Source organism: Bubalus bubalis, chromosome 17 (assembly GCF_019923935.1).
Source record: "Bubalus bubalis isolate 160015118507 breed Murrah chromosome 17, NDDB_SH_1, whole genome shotgun sequence".
Classification (NCBI taxonomy): Eukaryota; Metazoa; Chordata; class Mammalia; order Artiodactyla; family Bovidae; genus Bubalus; species Bubalus bubalis.
Window position 1 is genome coordinate 55,001,789 of NC_059173.1, and position 16,280 is coordinate 55,018,068.

General features: G+C 41.6%; 1 protein-coding gene across 2 annotated transcripts in view; it reads left to right on the top strand.

The window, feature by feature from the left end:
• The first annotated feature begins 3,522 nt into the window (after positions 1-3,522).
• Positions 3,523-16,280, top strand: part of SCOC (short coiled-coil protein) — a 39,900-nt gene continuing 27,142 nt past the window's right edge. Inside the window, exon 1 of one of the 2 annotated variants that reach the window (XM_006079258.3) lies at positions 3,523-3,647. In XM_006079258.3, the coding sequence (XP_006079320.2) occupies positions 3,572-3,647 (76 nt within the window). In that variant the 5' untranslated portion in view covers positions 3,523-3,571. The remainder of the gene's footprint in view (positions 3,648-16,280) is intronic. The other variant, XM_006079257.3, reaches the window with a different exon arrangement.

Here is a 16,280-nt window from a genome sequence, read left to right on the forward strand (position 1 = left end):
TCTAAATTCTTTGCCAGGAATAAGGATAATAGTGATTAAGAGCACAGACCCTGGATCCAGAGGGCCTGGATTACAATCCTAGCCTTTCTTAGTTGCTTATTATTTTACTTAATCTCTCCATGCCTCAGCTCACTCACCTTTAAAATAGGCACAAATAATATTAGTGCCTACTTCATGGGATTGTTGCCTAGCACATAGTAACTACTTCAGTGTGTGCTACTATTTCTAGGACTGACAGAGGATGGATCAGGCAAAAGAGGTATTTCTATGCTTCCATGATTATGTATACAGCTGCTTGAAAAAGCAGCTTATATTGTGGCCATTAGCATATGCCTTGTAGACCTTCAACTTTGGTGTAACTGAGGAAGGGCTCCAGCTGCTGTGCTCTGAAATCTAACACCGTATTTGCATAAGGTCTCACTTCCCATCAGCTGCCCCTAGCCAGTAACTAAGTGCCTGTAGAAATGCTAAGGGAGGTCATTCCTGGGAGGCAAAGGACTCCTCTTATGGTCAACTTTGGCTCAAGTACTCTTTGACAACCTTGTTGAAATTTCCTTACTCTGAAGGACAAGCTAGACTTCCTATTCTGCTTTGTCTTCACTCTGGGTCAGTTCTGCATCATGGTCTGATGGCTCTTGCAGCCTTTCCTGTTTCCTTCCCTTTAAATCTCACCTTAGTGTCAGATTCTTAGAGGACTTGGACTAACACAGTCTGGCATTCAAGCTCTCTTAGCTTTGAACTTAACCTATATGCTGCAGTCTTATCTCCTGTCTCTTGTGGTTGTTCAGTCACTTAAGTCATGTCTGACTCTTTACAACCCCATGGGCTATAGCACACCAGGTTCCTCTGTCCTCCACTATCTTCCAGAATTTGCTCAAATTCATGTTCATTGAGTCGGTGATGCTTTCTAACTATCTCAGCCTCTGTCTCCCCCTTCTCCTTTCGCCTTCAATCTTTCCCAGCATCAGGGTCTTTTCCAGTGAATCGGCTCTTCACATCAGGTGGCCAAAGTATCGGAGCCTAGCAACAGTCCTTGTAATGAATATTCAGGGTTGATTTCCTTTAGGACTGACTGGTTTGATCTCCTACCTCTTAGCTGCTTGTATCTTCCACTCTTGGTTTCCAAATGTGCCTTGTGCTTCTGCATTTCTGAGCCTTTGCCCATGCCCCTTCACCAAGAAAGCACTCACCATCTGGCCATTTTTGCCTTTTGGATGACACTTGTCACCAGTCATGCATCTCAAATGTCATCTTCTCTAAGCCTTTCAAGAGCTTTACCTTCTCTAAACCTCAAGGACTCTTGCTTTCGAGCTTTTTACTAAGCTTATTAACAGCAATAATTATTTCTTACTTTAAGCCTTCCAAAGTCCCCCAGGTGTATCAAATAAGCAATCACAAATATGTGTAGGATAGAATTGGAAAATTAGGGGGAATTCTATTCTAGTGAATTTAACTTTTAGTATTCAGGATTTCCAACAGCTTACATCCATTTTGCCTGATAAAGCAACAATGAACTCAGATGAATTAAAAAAAAATCCCATGTATCAAAGCACTTAGGGCAAAATGCGGCCTGCAGTAATTCAGTTTTAATATCTGCTTGAAATTCTTCATCAGTTTGTCTGATTTCCACCCCTCAAACAGTGATGATGTAAAATTCTGAAGTGAAGTCGCTCAGTCGTGTCCAACTCTTTGCGACCCCATGGACTGTGTAGCCTATCAGGCTCCTCTGTCCATGGGATTTTCCAGGCAAGAGTGCTGGAGTGGATTTCCATTTCCTTCTCCAACGTATATGAATGGGGATTAAGAGACAAAGAAAAGTAGCTATTAAAAAAGGCTTCCTCCTCTAGCAAAGGGCCCTTGGCTTCAGGGCTGGCCCCTCCAGAAATAGAGAAAGGAGATCCTGACATTTTAACAAGCTTTCATGGAGTGAGGTACATATACAGTAATATGAAAGGGCATTGATGGGCTTAATATGTATAGAATCTTAGTCCCTCACATATCGTTTAGGGTTATTATTATAGTTGACACGTATCAAATGCTTTTTATTTATGTTTAATCCTTACATAAGACATTCTGGTAAAGGACAGGAAATTGAGGCTCTGTGAATACCAGACCACCTGACCTGCCTCTTAAGAAATTTGTATGCAGATCAGGAAGCAACAGTTAGAACTGGACATGGAACAACAGACTGGTTCCAAATAGGAAAAGGAGTACGTCAAGCTGTATATTGTCACCCTGCTTATTTAACTTATATGCAGAGTACATCATGAGAATCGCTGGGCTGGAAGAAGCACATGCTGGACTCAAGATTGACGGGAGAAATATCAATCACCTCAGATATGCAGATGACACCACCCTTATGGCAGAAAGTGAAGAGGAACTAAAAAGCCTCTTGATGAAAGTGAAAGTGGACAGTGAAAAAGATGGCTTAAAGCTCAACATTCAGAAAACAAAGATCATGGCATCTGGTGCCATCACTTCATGGGAAATAGATGGGGAAACAGTGGAAACACTGTCAGACTTTATTTTTTGGGGCTCCAAAATCACTGCAGATGGTGACTGCAGCCACGAAATTAAAAGACACTTACTCCTTGGAAGAAAAGTTATGACCAACCTAGATAGCATATTCAAAAGCAGAGACATTACTTTGCCAACTAAGGTCCGTCTAGTCAAGGCTATGGTTTTTCCAGTGGTCATGTATGGATGTGAGGGTTGGACTGTGAAGAAAGCTGAGCACCGAAGAATTGATGCTTTTGAACTGTGGTGTTGGAGAAGACTTTTGAGAGTCCCTTGGACTGCAAGGAGATCCAACCAGTCCATTCTGAAGGAGATCAGCCCTGGGATTTCTTTGGAAGAAATGATGCTAAAGCTGAAACTCCAGTACTTTGGCCACCTCATGCAAAGAGTTGACTCATTGGAAAAGACTCCGATGCTGGGAGGGATTGGGGGCAGGAGGAGAAGGGGACGACAGAGGATGAGATGGCTGGATGGCATCACTGACTCGATGGACGTGAGTCTGAGTGAACTCCGGGAGTTGGTAATGGACAGGGAGGCCTGGCGTGCTGCGATTCATGGGGTTGCAAAGAGTCGGACACGACTGAGTGACTGAACTGAACTGAACCAAGTCATGCTAATAGGTCACTGGCCCAAATCCCTAAGAATTTTATGTAGGCGTCTAAAAGATGTATTGATCACATAAAATACATTTCCCCCTCCCCAACCTCACTGCAGGGCTTCTGGGGCAATGTTCTCGGGCAATTCAGTCTAAGAAAGCTGACACTGGATTTGGCACCCAGCCAGAGTACAGCAGGAGTGCCAGTTCAACAGCTTCAAGTAAAGGGTTGTAACTCTTTAACCTGAAGACCTAACCTCTCACCATTTCCGGTTAGATCTGCAATACTCAGTAAGAACTCCTTAGGTGGCAAACAGGAAGAGGGTGGCTCTTACAAGTATCAGATAGCACCTGTGTGGACGCTCATGTATTAATGATTTAACCAGGGTGATCACATAAGGGAACAGCCATTGTCCTCTGCCCTCATACTTGTCACTAACAGGCCTGAAAGTGAACAAGATGGATGGGTCCAGCAAAGAGGAAGAGGAAGAGGAGGACCGTGCCTTCACCAACATTTCTCTTGCAGATGACACAGGTAAGGAAGAAACTGATGACTTCCAAAACATAAAATTCAGCAAATGCTCAGCAGCTTTGTAAAACAATAATTGTTATTGTTTTTATTATGATGGTAAAACATAGTCATTGTAGAAAAAATATAGCTACAAAAATAAAACAAAAAAATGTTTAAGAGCTATTTTTCTTTTTCCTTTAAAATTCAGTGATTATTTTAAAAGCTCCTGTGGTTGAATTACATGTACTTTAAAAATCAATCAACAAATAAAAATATAAAATGTTTATTTCCTGGAGGCTCAGGAAACATGATCTTAAAGTTGTTACTAAAGCAACCTATGATATTATTACCCGAATTTGTTCAATTATAGTCCATTTCTTCTCTGTTCTGTGAAATTTCATCATTTCTGGTAAATGAATTAGGATACTCTGCAATTTGCTTTAAAATCTGTCACAGAATATGTCTGGTTTTTAAGCAAGGACAAAGTTTGCTGAATTCCACATGAAAGAAGGAAAAAGAAGGGAGTGGTGTTTCTAATATGCTGATGGAAGGGATAACTACAGCTCATTCAACACTGGTGAGAAAACAGGCACTGTCTGATTTGGGAGTGCATGCTCAGTCGCTCAGTCCTGTCTGACTCTGTGACCCCATGAACGGTAACTGGCCAGGTTCCTCTGTCCATGAATTTTACAGGCAAGAATTGCTGGAGTGGGTTGCTATTTCCTCCTCCAGGGGTCTTCCACATCCAGGGTTGAACCCGCATCTCCTGCGCCTTGCACAATATTAACTGGAAAGACTTCACACCTATAAGCACCCACGCATTGTGTGTGTGCATGTGTATTAGTGGCACTGTTTTGTATCCAAGTTCCCTCAGCAAAATCATAGTTATTAATAGAAGCCAGCAAGACTCAGCTAAGCAATGGGGGTTACTGATTTTGATTAACGGAGAGCAGAGCATGAATATTTAACATCAATTGCTCTTTCATACAGCCACGCTTCTCCACTTTCTCCCTAAATGCTCAGATTCAAAAAGCCTCTTTCTAAAGTGCGGCCAGACAATTAGCACGAACTGCCAGCCAGCTTCCTCTCCTGGCACCGCATAAACATGCTGAGGGCTTTGAAAAATCAAAGAGGAGCATTTTCGGCCTTTACGATGGGAGGAAAGGTACAACAAGGTCTGAGGTTTGTCGAAGAAGAGGGATACCGCTGGCCTTCACATGTTCCCATCAGGGCGTTTTAGAAAAATGACAGGGCTGGAGAAGGCAGTGAAGGGAACAAAGACCAGGGAAACTTGCTCCTTAGCTTCTAGAAGGCACGATGAGCGCTGGGCATGCGCTTGGGGAGTCCTATATGCCATGGGCGGGTGCAGCTCCTTCACACTGCTGGCTTGCTCCGAATTCGCCCCCCATCCCGGGACAGGCTTCTTTCTCCCCTGTAACGTGGGCTGGGCCTGAAAGCGATGGTCAGCAAGGTGGAGAAGGAGTCTTTGTGAAACCGAGGCCTTTCATCCAGCCTAGGGCACAGCCTCAACTCTGCCGTCTGTGTCTCAGCCCCTGCCACCCTCACACTTCCCGGCTGGACTGAAAGAGAGGAGGGTGGGGATTTGAACTCAGGTGTCCAATTCACGGCTGCCAATGGAGAGGGTCTCCATCGAAGTTGCTTGCTAACCGAGTCTGAGGCCAGGGGCACAGACTCAGAATAAACTGATAAACCGGGACGGAGTAAGCAGGATACCCCTGTTAGTGTGAGACGTGGCAGTGGAGGGAGGGCTTTGAGGGCTCCTGGATCTGACTCAAAGCCTCCTCATTCCTGGTTGTAGGCGTCACAGAATCTCAGGGCATTAGGGGCCTTCAGGGGTGGTCCAGCGTGGGAACCAGCAGTGGACTTGAGGCACTAGCTCTAATTCTGCTGTTTCAACATTCCAACATGGAAAATGGAAGTTGCTCCTGTACTTGTAGCAGGAAAGAACTGAAACCCCATGTTCTCTGGCTTTTGGAGATAAGTGTATCAATTTGATGTGTGGATACTGGTTCACTATTGTTAATAAGAGGTTCTTGGTGCTTGATAAATAAAAACAGGAAGACAAATTATTATGAAACAAATGCAGCTTGTTCACAATTTCACATTAGACTGAACTGCATTTCTTTCAGTAACATCTCTTTCCATGCTGGCTTTCCTGCTGTTGGTGTGATAAAAAGCAAGTTCTGTGTAAAAATCCATGTAGAACAGGTAATAAGGGTGTCAGTTTGAGCAGGCTGGCAAAGTTGTGAAGTGCCCAGAAGGCCCACACATCCCATTAGGTAAGTTGTTACTGAAGAATGAAATTTTAAAGAAACTGAAATGTCTTTCAGCTTAGATGCAGTATTTTTTTTTTTAAATGATTACTAAGTTTTAAGGACACAAACACTTATTAAGGTGTTTGGACGTGAATACTTAATTTCTGGAACTGTTTGGTATCTCTCTTGGCCTTGGAGCCCTGAAAAAATTACTTAAAATGAAGGGCATGGTGAACCAAGGTAGTTTGGGAATCTCTGGTCTAAGTGGTACTATTTAAGTCTTTCCCCAAGATTCCGCTCTTGGCCTGCTTTTCTTCTCTCTCTTGTTCCATTCTTACTGCCCATGCTATATACCAGTGACCCTAAAACAGAGCTTGTAAAATAAACTTTAGGGCCAAGCAGTGTATCTGTAGGAAAGAGGCAATGGCCTGTCATTGTTTATTTCATGCAGTTCCCTAAACAAACTATTGAAATTTCTATACTTATTTCACTTTACTAGGTTTTCCCATTATGTATCTTTTTGTTTTTAAACTTCTTACGTTTAACGTGGTAAGAAGATTTAACATGAGATCTACTTCCTTGACAGGTTTTTAAAATACTCCTTTAAGAAATTGTTTATTTATTTTTGGCCGCGCTGGGTGGGCACGCTTCTTTGCCGTGCGTGGGCTTTCTCTAGTTGCAGTGAGCAGGGGCTACTCTCCGGCTGTAGGCTTCTCACTCTGGCGATTTCTCTAGTTGCAGAGCACAGGCTCTAGGTGCCCGGGCTTCAGTAGTTGCAGCTCTTGGGCTTAGCTGCCCTGCAGCATGTAGGATCATTCCCAGACTAGGGATCGAACCTGTGTCCCCTACATTGGCAGGTGGATTCTTAACCACTGGACCACCAGAGAGGTCCTCCCTAACACATTTTTAAGTTAACAATACAGTACCATTAACCACAGACACAATGCTATTCATGAAATCTCTAGAATAGTCTTACATTCCTGAAATGTTATACCTGTTGACGAGCAATTGCCTCTTTCCTCTCGCCCCAGCCCCTGCAGTCATCACTCTATTTTGTGCTTCTGAGTCTATTTTAGATACCTCATATGAGTGGAATCATACAGCATTTGTCCTTCTGTGGCTGGCTTATTTTACCTGGTATAATGTCCACAGGGTTGATCCAATTGTGACATATTGCAGGACTTCTTTCTTTTTTAAGGCTGAATAATATTCCATTGTGTACATATATCACATTTTTGTTTATCCAGTCATCTGTTGATTGATGTTCGGGTTGCTTCCACATCTAAGCTATTGTGACTAGTACAGCAGTGGATATGAGAGTGCTAATATCTCTTCAAGATCCTGATTTCAATTATTTTGAGTAAATATCCAGAAGTAGGATTACTGATCATATGGTAGTTCCATTTTTAAGTTTCTGAGGAATCTCAATACTGTTTTCCATAGTGGCTGCATCATGTTAGCTTCCCTTCAGTAGTGTAAAGTGTTTTACTTTCTCCATATTCTTATGAACACTTGTAGTCTTTGGGGGCTTTTTATTTTGATTGCCATCATAACAGGTGTTAGGTAAGATCTCATTATGATTTTGATTTGCATTTCACTGATGATTAGTCACATTGAGCATCTTCTCACTTACCTGTTGGCCATGTTTATGTCTTCTCTACGGAAATGTCTATCGAAGTCTTTTGGCCATTTTTAACTGGGTTATCAATGTTTTTGTAATTGAGGAGTTCCTTACATATTTTGGAGAAGGAAATGGCACCCCACTCCAGTACTCTTGCCTGGAAAATCCCATAGACTGAGAAGCCTGGTAGGCTACAGTCCATGGGTCTCAAAGAGTTGGACACGACTGATCGACTTCACTTCACTTACATATTTTTGTATAAATGAGCCTTTTAAATGACCAGTTATACCATTTGCAAACATTTCACCCCATTCTGAGGTTTCTTGTGTATTCCAGTGATTGTTTCCTTTATTGGGAAGGAGTGTTTTCACTGATGTAGTCTTCCTTGTCTGTTTTTGCATCGTCACCTATGCTTTTGGTGTCATATCTGTGAAATTATTGCCAAGACCAGTGTCACAAAGCTTTTCCTCTACAGTTTCTTCTAGGAGTTTTATAGCTTTTGGTCTTACATTTAAGTCTTTAATCCACTTTGAGTTGGCTTTTGTGTATGGCATAAGATAAAGGTCCTCACTTTTCTGTGTGTGGACAGTTTTCCTAACACTAGTTATTAAAGAGATTATTCTTTCCCCATTGCATGTTCTTGGCACCCTGTTGAAGATTAGTTGACCTACATGTATGGATGTATTTCTGGACTCTGTATTCTATAGGGTGGTGTGTATGTCTTTATGTCAGTACCATAAGTTTTTTTTTTTTTTTTTACTATTTTAATTTCTTTGTAATATATATTTTATTACACTGAAATCAGGAAGTGTGATACTTCTAGCTTTGTTCTTTTTTTTTCTTTCAAGATTTTTGGGGCTATTTGGGGTCTTTTGTGGTCTCATATTAATTTTAGAATTGTTTTTTCTACTTCTGTAAAAAATGCTTTTGAGATTTTGATAAAAACTGCATTGAGTATGTAGATTGCTTTGGGTGGTATGGACATTTTAACAATATTAAAGACTTATACCCTGAAATTTACAAAACAGTGATGAAAGAAATTAAAGGAGATACAAACAAATGGGAAGTCATTACACATCTTTTAAATACAGCAGACAGTAATATTAACATGGTTTATTTCACAGTGATATCTCAAGTTTAATTCTTTCAACAAGGATATGCATTGTTTGCACATCGAATATATGGGAACATTATTCATTTCTCAACACCTTTTTTCTTGAAACACAGTCCTCTTGGACTAGATTTAATTTTCTACATTTAACTAGGATAAGAGAACAAGAAAAGTTTCCTTTTCTCTTAACTCTACTGGAAGAAAGGCAACAGCGATAGTGATGATGAGATAGCAGACAATGCTGAGCCCTGAGCCAGGGGCCCAGCCAGGTGAGGACAGGCTTTTGCAGAGCATGTGCCCTCCTCAGAGAGCCCCGCTTCTTCCTGCTTCTAGCTGACTATTGTCATGAAAGAACAGAAATGCAAAAAAAGCAGAATTTTCAAGAGACACCCAAAATACAGATTCTGTTTTGGGGGGGATGGGCAACTTCCTGATTCTTCCATGTTTTCCACCTAATCCTGATTTTAAAAACAATATCATGGAAGTCCAAATAAAACACATCTTCAGAACAGAAGTGACCGCAGAAGAATCTATTTTCAGACTTCTCAAATCTTTATGATTTATCTCTCTTTTGAGCTTCTGATTCATAATCAAACTGCTTGCTAAATACCTAGCTATGTCCCAGTTGTCAAATGATCTCATCTTATCCCATGGGCATCCCCTAATCTGTTCCCACTCCTGATTCATAATTTTAATGAATGGTCCCATCATCCACCTGGTTCCTTAAGCAAGAAATTCACATGCCATTGTCCCATTTTTATTTCTCAAAACCCAATCAAATTGCTTATTCCTGTTGACTTGACCTTGAAAATGTTTCTCAAATCAATCTGGCCTTCTCTACCCCTATCACCACTTCCCTGATTAGGCCCCATTATCTCCCACATAAACCACAGCATCAACTGCCCAACTGTTCTTCCTATTTCAGTTCTTATCCCTTCAAATCTCTCCTCCACACTGACCATATCACTCCCTCTCCCTGCAAAGACCGATCGATGCCTTGCATCCCCTGCTGGATGAAGTTCAAAACACTTAACGTGGCATTTAAAGTCTCCCTCTTCCTGGCTCTGCCTATCTCTTCAGTGTCATTTCCTGCCACATGGCTTTAGCTCAGTAGGAAACACTTAATGTCCTATGGACACGTTGTCTATTTCATGCCTCTGGACTTTGCTCGCACTGCTCTTTGCCTGGAATAATACCACTCACCCTTTCTTGCCTGGCTAATTCCTGTTTATTCTTTAAGAACCCACCCAGGCATCACTTTCTCCAGGAAGCCTTCCTTGACCTTCCCATACTGATTAAGGTTTCCTTTCTCCTTCCTGAAAACTCCAAGCTTACATTTTTTCATAGCATATTTTACGAGCTTGTATGTATACGAGCCCCTCTACCCTCTGCCAAGAGACTGTGAGCTGCTAAAAGATGGAACCTGGGTTTTAAACTGTGTATTTCTGGCACCTAACCCAATGTCTGGTACCTAATAGATGCTCAAAACATTTTTGCCAAATAATTTTGATTGAGTTTCTGTGTACACTGGGATGAAGGCCCCTAGCCAAGAATCGACTCCTAGGGTCAACTTTCTTAAATCATTTCTTTCTTAAATCATTTCTTTCCTATCTCCACTTCCAGGCCAGTTTAGTTCTGCTTTCAGAAAACATTTTTTGACCACTACCATCACATACCAGATAGTAGACAGGACCTGGCTATTTGGAGAATCAGCTCAGAGTAGCATGGCAGAAAGGGCTTGAACTTGGGAGTCAGAAATGCCTGGGTTTGAGTCCGTTGGACTTTGAGCGAGTTATTTAACATCCCTGAGCCTCAGTTTCCTCAGCTGTGAAATGATCCTAACAATATGTCTCAGAATTGTTTTGAAGATTAAATGAAATAATAAAGGAAGTTTCCTGAAACAGTCTGGTTTACAGTAAGTGTTCAGTATGTTTTAGTTCCTCCTTTGCCCACTTCAAGGAGATCACCCACAAGTTTCTTGAAAGGCTCCAAGATTTGTTCACATTGGTTGTCATGGTAACAGCAGCATCCTGTGGCCACTGCTCTATAAGCCAGGACTGACTGTTGACGTCCTCCTGATAAAGAGGCTTGTGGTAGAAGGGGGAGGTGTGGATGAACAAACTCTTTTAACAAGAGCATGATTCTTTTCTGATACAAATAAGACAGCTCTTCTTTTTCGTCTTCATCCTGGCCCTCACCTTTTCCCTGCCAATGTTCTTCTCAACGCCGTCCTCTTTTATGGCTCAGCCTCCTTCCTGACTCTGCTCGCTAAAACTCTCCTGGATGATATTCAAAGCTGCTTCTGCGTCTGCTTTTGGCATCAGCCAATTAGCCTTCATTGTAAAGTGGTAATAAGCTTCCCAGAGAAGTGGCACAATTGTTGTGTGCTTTTATTTGGTGCTGCTTTCTACCACCATACAGAAAATGTAACAATACCTGCCTCATGCCCTGCTGAAAGGAGGGTGGGTTTGAAAAGCTTTCTGAAGGCCATCTGCCATCCCCTCAGCCATGCAGCAGATCAGACATGAGGCCCTGCATTAGTTAGCACTCCAAGTAAAAGGTATCAAGGGCCTGTATTCCTTTTCATCTCACCCTCCATTATAATGCAGGCTAAAGATGGAAACAGACTCGTGGCTACCCAGCTGGGAGACACACTGAGCCATAGCAGGAGTCTTGCCTGAGACAAGGGAGCAGGCCTTTTTCTGATGGTGAATGGAGCCAGTGTTTGCAGCCAGTAGTTTTCCAAGGTCCCCTACCCTGCTGGTAATGGCTCGACTGGGTTACACTGGACCTCATGGGAGGATCTGGTGCTGGTGAGAGTCTCAGAGTGGAGGCATCCTTACGTAGGCACACAAGGATGAGGAGAGGGTTGGTCACTTGTGCTGGTCTGGATATGCTCCCCATGTCGCCTCAGTTTACACCGTCCACCAATTTGGCCATGAATATTAAAAGATTATTCAGACATCCTTAGAGATGTCAAGAGAGATCATCTCTAGTACAGTAGAAATGTTTCTTGTGGATTTGAACGAGGGTGTTCATTGTACCAACGATGGCAGAAAGTTTCAGCAAATCTTAATTGGCATTTGGGATCCGTATGAGTAGAGATAATGACATTGGCTGAGTGAAGTCTCATTTCCTGCAAGCTGAGTATAATATAGATAGTGACATTAAAAATACCTCTCTGGCCCAGTAAAATGCCCTAGAGACTCAGCAGAAGAGATTTAATAAGAAAAAGGAGATTAATTTTGCTTCTCAGTAGTTTCTGAGAATGCTATGACTCTGGGATCACTAATGTATTGCTAGAAATCGTAAGTGCTCTTTCTGTGAAAAAAATCTTCCATCAGAGGAAATCTACTTAACTGTAATAATCTAGCATAATGCAAAACCTAGTTTTAATAAACAAGCTTAAGAAATGGAATATTAGGACACTATCTAAATATTTTCAGTAATCTAGAATATTTTCTAATTTTCTTACTAAAACACAAGTAGTATTTTGACTATTACTTTAAAAGACAAAACCACCCATCAACTGCCCTGCATCAGCAATGTGTTTTTTCTTAGATTAGATTGCAGTGATTTAGTCACTAAGTTGTGTCTGACTCTTGCGACCCCATGGACTGTAGCCTGCCAGGCCCTTCTGTCCATGGAATTCTCCAGGCAACAATACTGGAGTGGGTTGCCATTCCCTTCTCCAGGGATCTTCCTGACCCAGGGATCGAACTCAAATCTTCTGCATTGGCAGGTGGCTTCTTTACTGCTGAGCCACCAGGGAAGCCCTTTTATTAGATGAACAACAAAAAAGGGGGAAAGAATGTTAATTTTATATGAAATCCTTCATAATTGTGCTAATTTCTATTTCCTAGAGAAAAATCCAGATGAGATTCAAAAGATCAAGGATGAATTTTATTTACCTGAGCTCATGAGTTAAAGAGATGCTGCCCTTCCCTAGGTCCTTTTCCTGCTGAGAAGGGGGCCTATGTGGCTATTTTCCTTATGTAGACATTCATATCACAAAGGCCCCAGTTAGACTGGATGAGCTTTGGACCACTTTGCCTCACAGGCCTCCAGCCTGCCTGATCTGTTCAGAATTTGAGGGTCAGAGCCTGGTTTCCTTAGAGGCCCTTGGAGTTCCTCTGAGAGATCCTGAGAAAAGAGAATCTGGAGTACAGAGAGAAGGAGGCTAACTCTAAAAGAACAGGGCAGACTGGAGGGACCAGCTTTAGCTGTGTTCATCAACACTTGGCAATAGAATTTTTGAATGATCCCAAAGCTCTCAGTGACCCTACAGGAAATAGTATGTACTCCAATCACAGAATCAGTTATTGGAAAAGCTGTTTCAGAAAGACATGTTGTGTTTTCACAGATAGGCTTCAGCCTTCTTTCTCATCCTTGGACTTGACACTGGAAACAGAAGGGACTCAGTGGCAGCCCACATGAATGGTGCAGGAGAACAGAGAGCCTCCCTCGCTGCCTTTCTGTAAGAATGACCTGGGTCCTCTGTCCACCAGCCTCCCAGGGATGCTCACAGCCAATAGTAGCCTCTTTTTAGCCCTTCCTGGCTTGCTTCCCCATTTAATCATTGTTTCCCTGTTTTTTCACACATGTATTTCATTGTCAGCTTAATGATTTTGGTTGTGCATATGCGTGGTTTTCTCCTTGCTGGTACCATGACGCTCTAAAAACTGTTGGGGAAAGCTTGCATTTTAAGACACATTCGTCCTTTCTTATCCATTCTGAGAATCTTCACTCCCTTTTCCCAACAGACAAAAGACAACTCTTACTTGCCCATCTGTGTGAATATTGAGCCTTCATTTGCATTGCTGGTGGCAAGGTTAGTGCGTTTTTCCAAGGTTATAATAACTATTCAGAAAGATTTGTTTATAGAAGTATTTAAGAGATTTTTTTCAACAATGTTCCTTACCTTTTTTAATTTTAGTATTTTAAATGGCCTGAGCTTTGTGCCAGGACAGTGATCCTCAATGTACAGTGGACTCCTAGCCCTTCTGCTTTAAAATACTGTAAGAACAGAATTTCTATGTTTATGTTAAATAAAACATAGTTGATGTATAATTTGAGCAGCTGAACAGTTGGCAGTTATAATTCAGCAGACTGAATTTCTCAGCCAGTGCCTTTCTGTGAAATACTTAGTGATCATCAAATACACAATTACCTATATTTCAAGGAATTTCCCAAAGTATATATTTTGTAGAATTTTTCTGCTAAGAAAGCAGTAACTCTTTTATTGGTTCATTTTGTTAAGTTGAGACATTATCCTTTTTCCATAGTATGTAATCATTTGACATAAAAGAAATTAGGCAAATTCACAGCGAACTAGTTATCTTTAGAAAGCAAACTGTGCGCAATACTTCTATCATTCTCCATTTTTAAGGGCTTTTTAAAAACTTTTTTTGAGGGGTACTATGCAGACTGTAGAAAATTCTGAAAGAGATGGGAATACCAGACTACCTGACCTGCCTCTTGAGAAACCTATATGCAGGTCAGGAAGCAACAGTTAGAACTGGACATGGAACAACAGACTGGTTCCAAATAGGAAAAGGAGTACGTCAAGGCTGTATATTGTCACCCTGTTTATTTAAACTTATACGCAGAGTACATCATGAGAAACGCTGGGCTGGAAGAAGCACAAGCTGGAATCAAGATTGCTGGGAGAAATATCAATAACCTCAGATAGGCAGATGATACCACCCTTATGGCAGAAAATGAAGAGGAACTAAAAAGCCTCTTGATGAAAGTGAAAGTGGAGAGTGAAAAAGTTGGGTTAAAGCTCAACATTCAGAAAACGAAGATTATGGCATCTGGTGCCATCACTTCATGGGAAATAGATGGGGAAACAGGGGAAACAGTGTCAGACTTTATCTTTTGGGGCTCCAAAATCACTGCAGGTGGTGATTGCAGCCATGAAATTAAAAGACACTTACTCCTTGGAAGAAAAGTTATGACCAACCTAGATAGCATATTCAAAAGCAGAGACATTACTTTGCCAAAAAAGGTCAGTCTATAGTCAGGGCTATGGTTTTTCCAGTAGTCATGTATGGATGTGAGAGTTGGACTGTGAAGAAGGCTGAGCACCGAAGAACTGATGCTTTTGAACTGTGGTGTTGGAGAAGACTCTTGAGAGTCCCTTGGACTGCAAGGAGATCCAACCAGTCCATTCTAAAGGAGATCGGCCCTGAGTGTTCTTTGGAAGGAATGATGCTAAAGCTGAAAATCGAGTACTTTGGCCACCTCATGCGAAGAGTTGACTCATTGGAAAAGACTCTGATGCTGGCAGGGATTGGGGGCAGGAGGAGAAGGGGACGACAGAGGATGAGATGGCTGGATGGCATCACCGACTCGATGGACGTGAGCTTGAGTGAACTCTGGGAGATGGTGATGGACAGGGAGGCCTGGTGTGCTGTGATTCATGGGGTCGCAAAGAGTCGGACACGACTGAGCGACTGAACTGAACGGAACGGATGCAGAAAAACTAAAGCAGACATTGGAGAAAGATCATCAGTCAGTTGTCGCTTTAGTTTTCCCATAGGTTCTCAATTCTGGAGAAACTGAGAAAATCAGTTGGTTTCTTTAGAAATACTAGTGAACTTTTGGATATGTGATGTCATCTAAAAAATAACTCACCATCCATCACAATTAAACTAGGAGAGTCACAAAATTAAGTATTTGGAGTAGGCCCACATTTTGTCATGTATCCTTCAATAAATGATAATAAAATTTATTGAGACTTTAACACATTCCTGGCACTGTGCTAAGAATTTCACATTCACTGTCTTATTTCATTCTCACAAATAGTGTAACAGATATTATTATATTAATGGATATTATATTAATAGATATTATTACGTCTGTTTTTTTAGATTGAAGACTCGGACTGAGAAAGGTTTAGGAATTTGTGTTGGGTTGGCCAAAAAGTTCGTTCAGGTTTTTCTGACCCATCTTATGGGGAAATTGAACCAACTGTTTTGGCCAACTTAATATAAAACAGAACTGGGTGAGCAGTCATGTCTGAGTGACTTCAAAGCCTTCATTAAATGACAACGCATCAGGACACAGATTACCAGATAGCATAACTGCACTATCCTGACAAGATGGAAACAGTAAGGAGTTCAGGTGCTGGACAATGAAATATGGCCCCCTAGTTATGTTATGAGGTCAGTGTTTCAAAATGTAATCATGGAATCAGAGGGCAAGAAGCACCCCTGAGGCTTGCTAACAATACTGCAGTATGTTCAGGCAAGAGAGTATAAAATTGCACCCAAGTTGTGATCATTACCATGTGAAAGTAATTTATGTATATGGACTGGGATGGAAGAGAAACTCGGGAAAATGTATTTAGTAGTGTGAAGAGACTATGAGCATTACACTTTCATGTTCTATTTATGCAATATTTTTTTCTTAATGATAAAATTAAAAGGTTCTTCTGATATATGGAAGTGAAACACAAATCCTAACAGGAGTGCTGATTTTGAGAAGTATGTGAAAGCACCAGTGCTCGGACTGTCGCTGTTCAGTTGCTCAGTTGTGTCCGACTCTTTGTGACCCCATGGGCTGCAGCACACCAGGCTTCCCTTGTCCTTCACTATCTCCTGGAGTTTGCTCAGATTCTAGGATTAAGGGCACCTATCAAAATA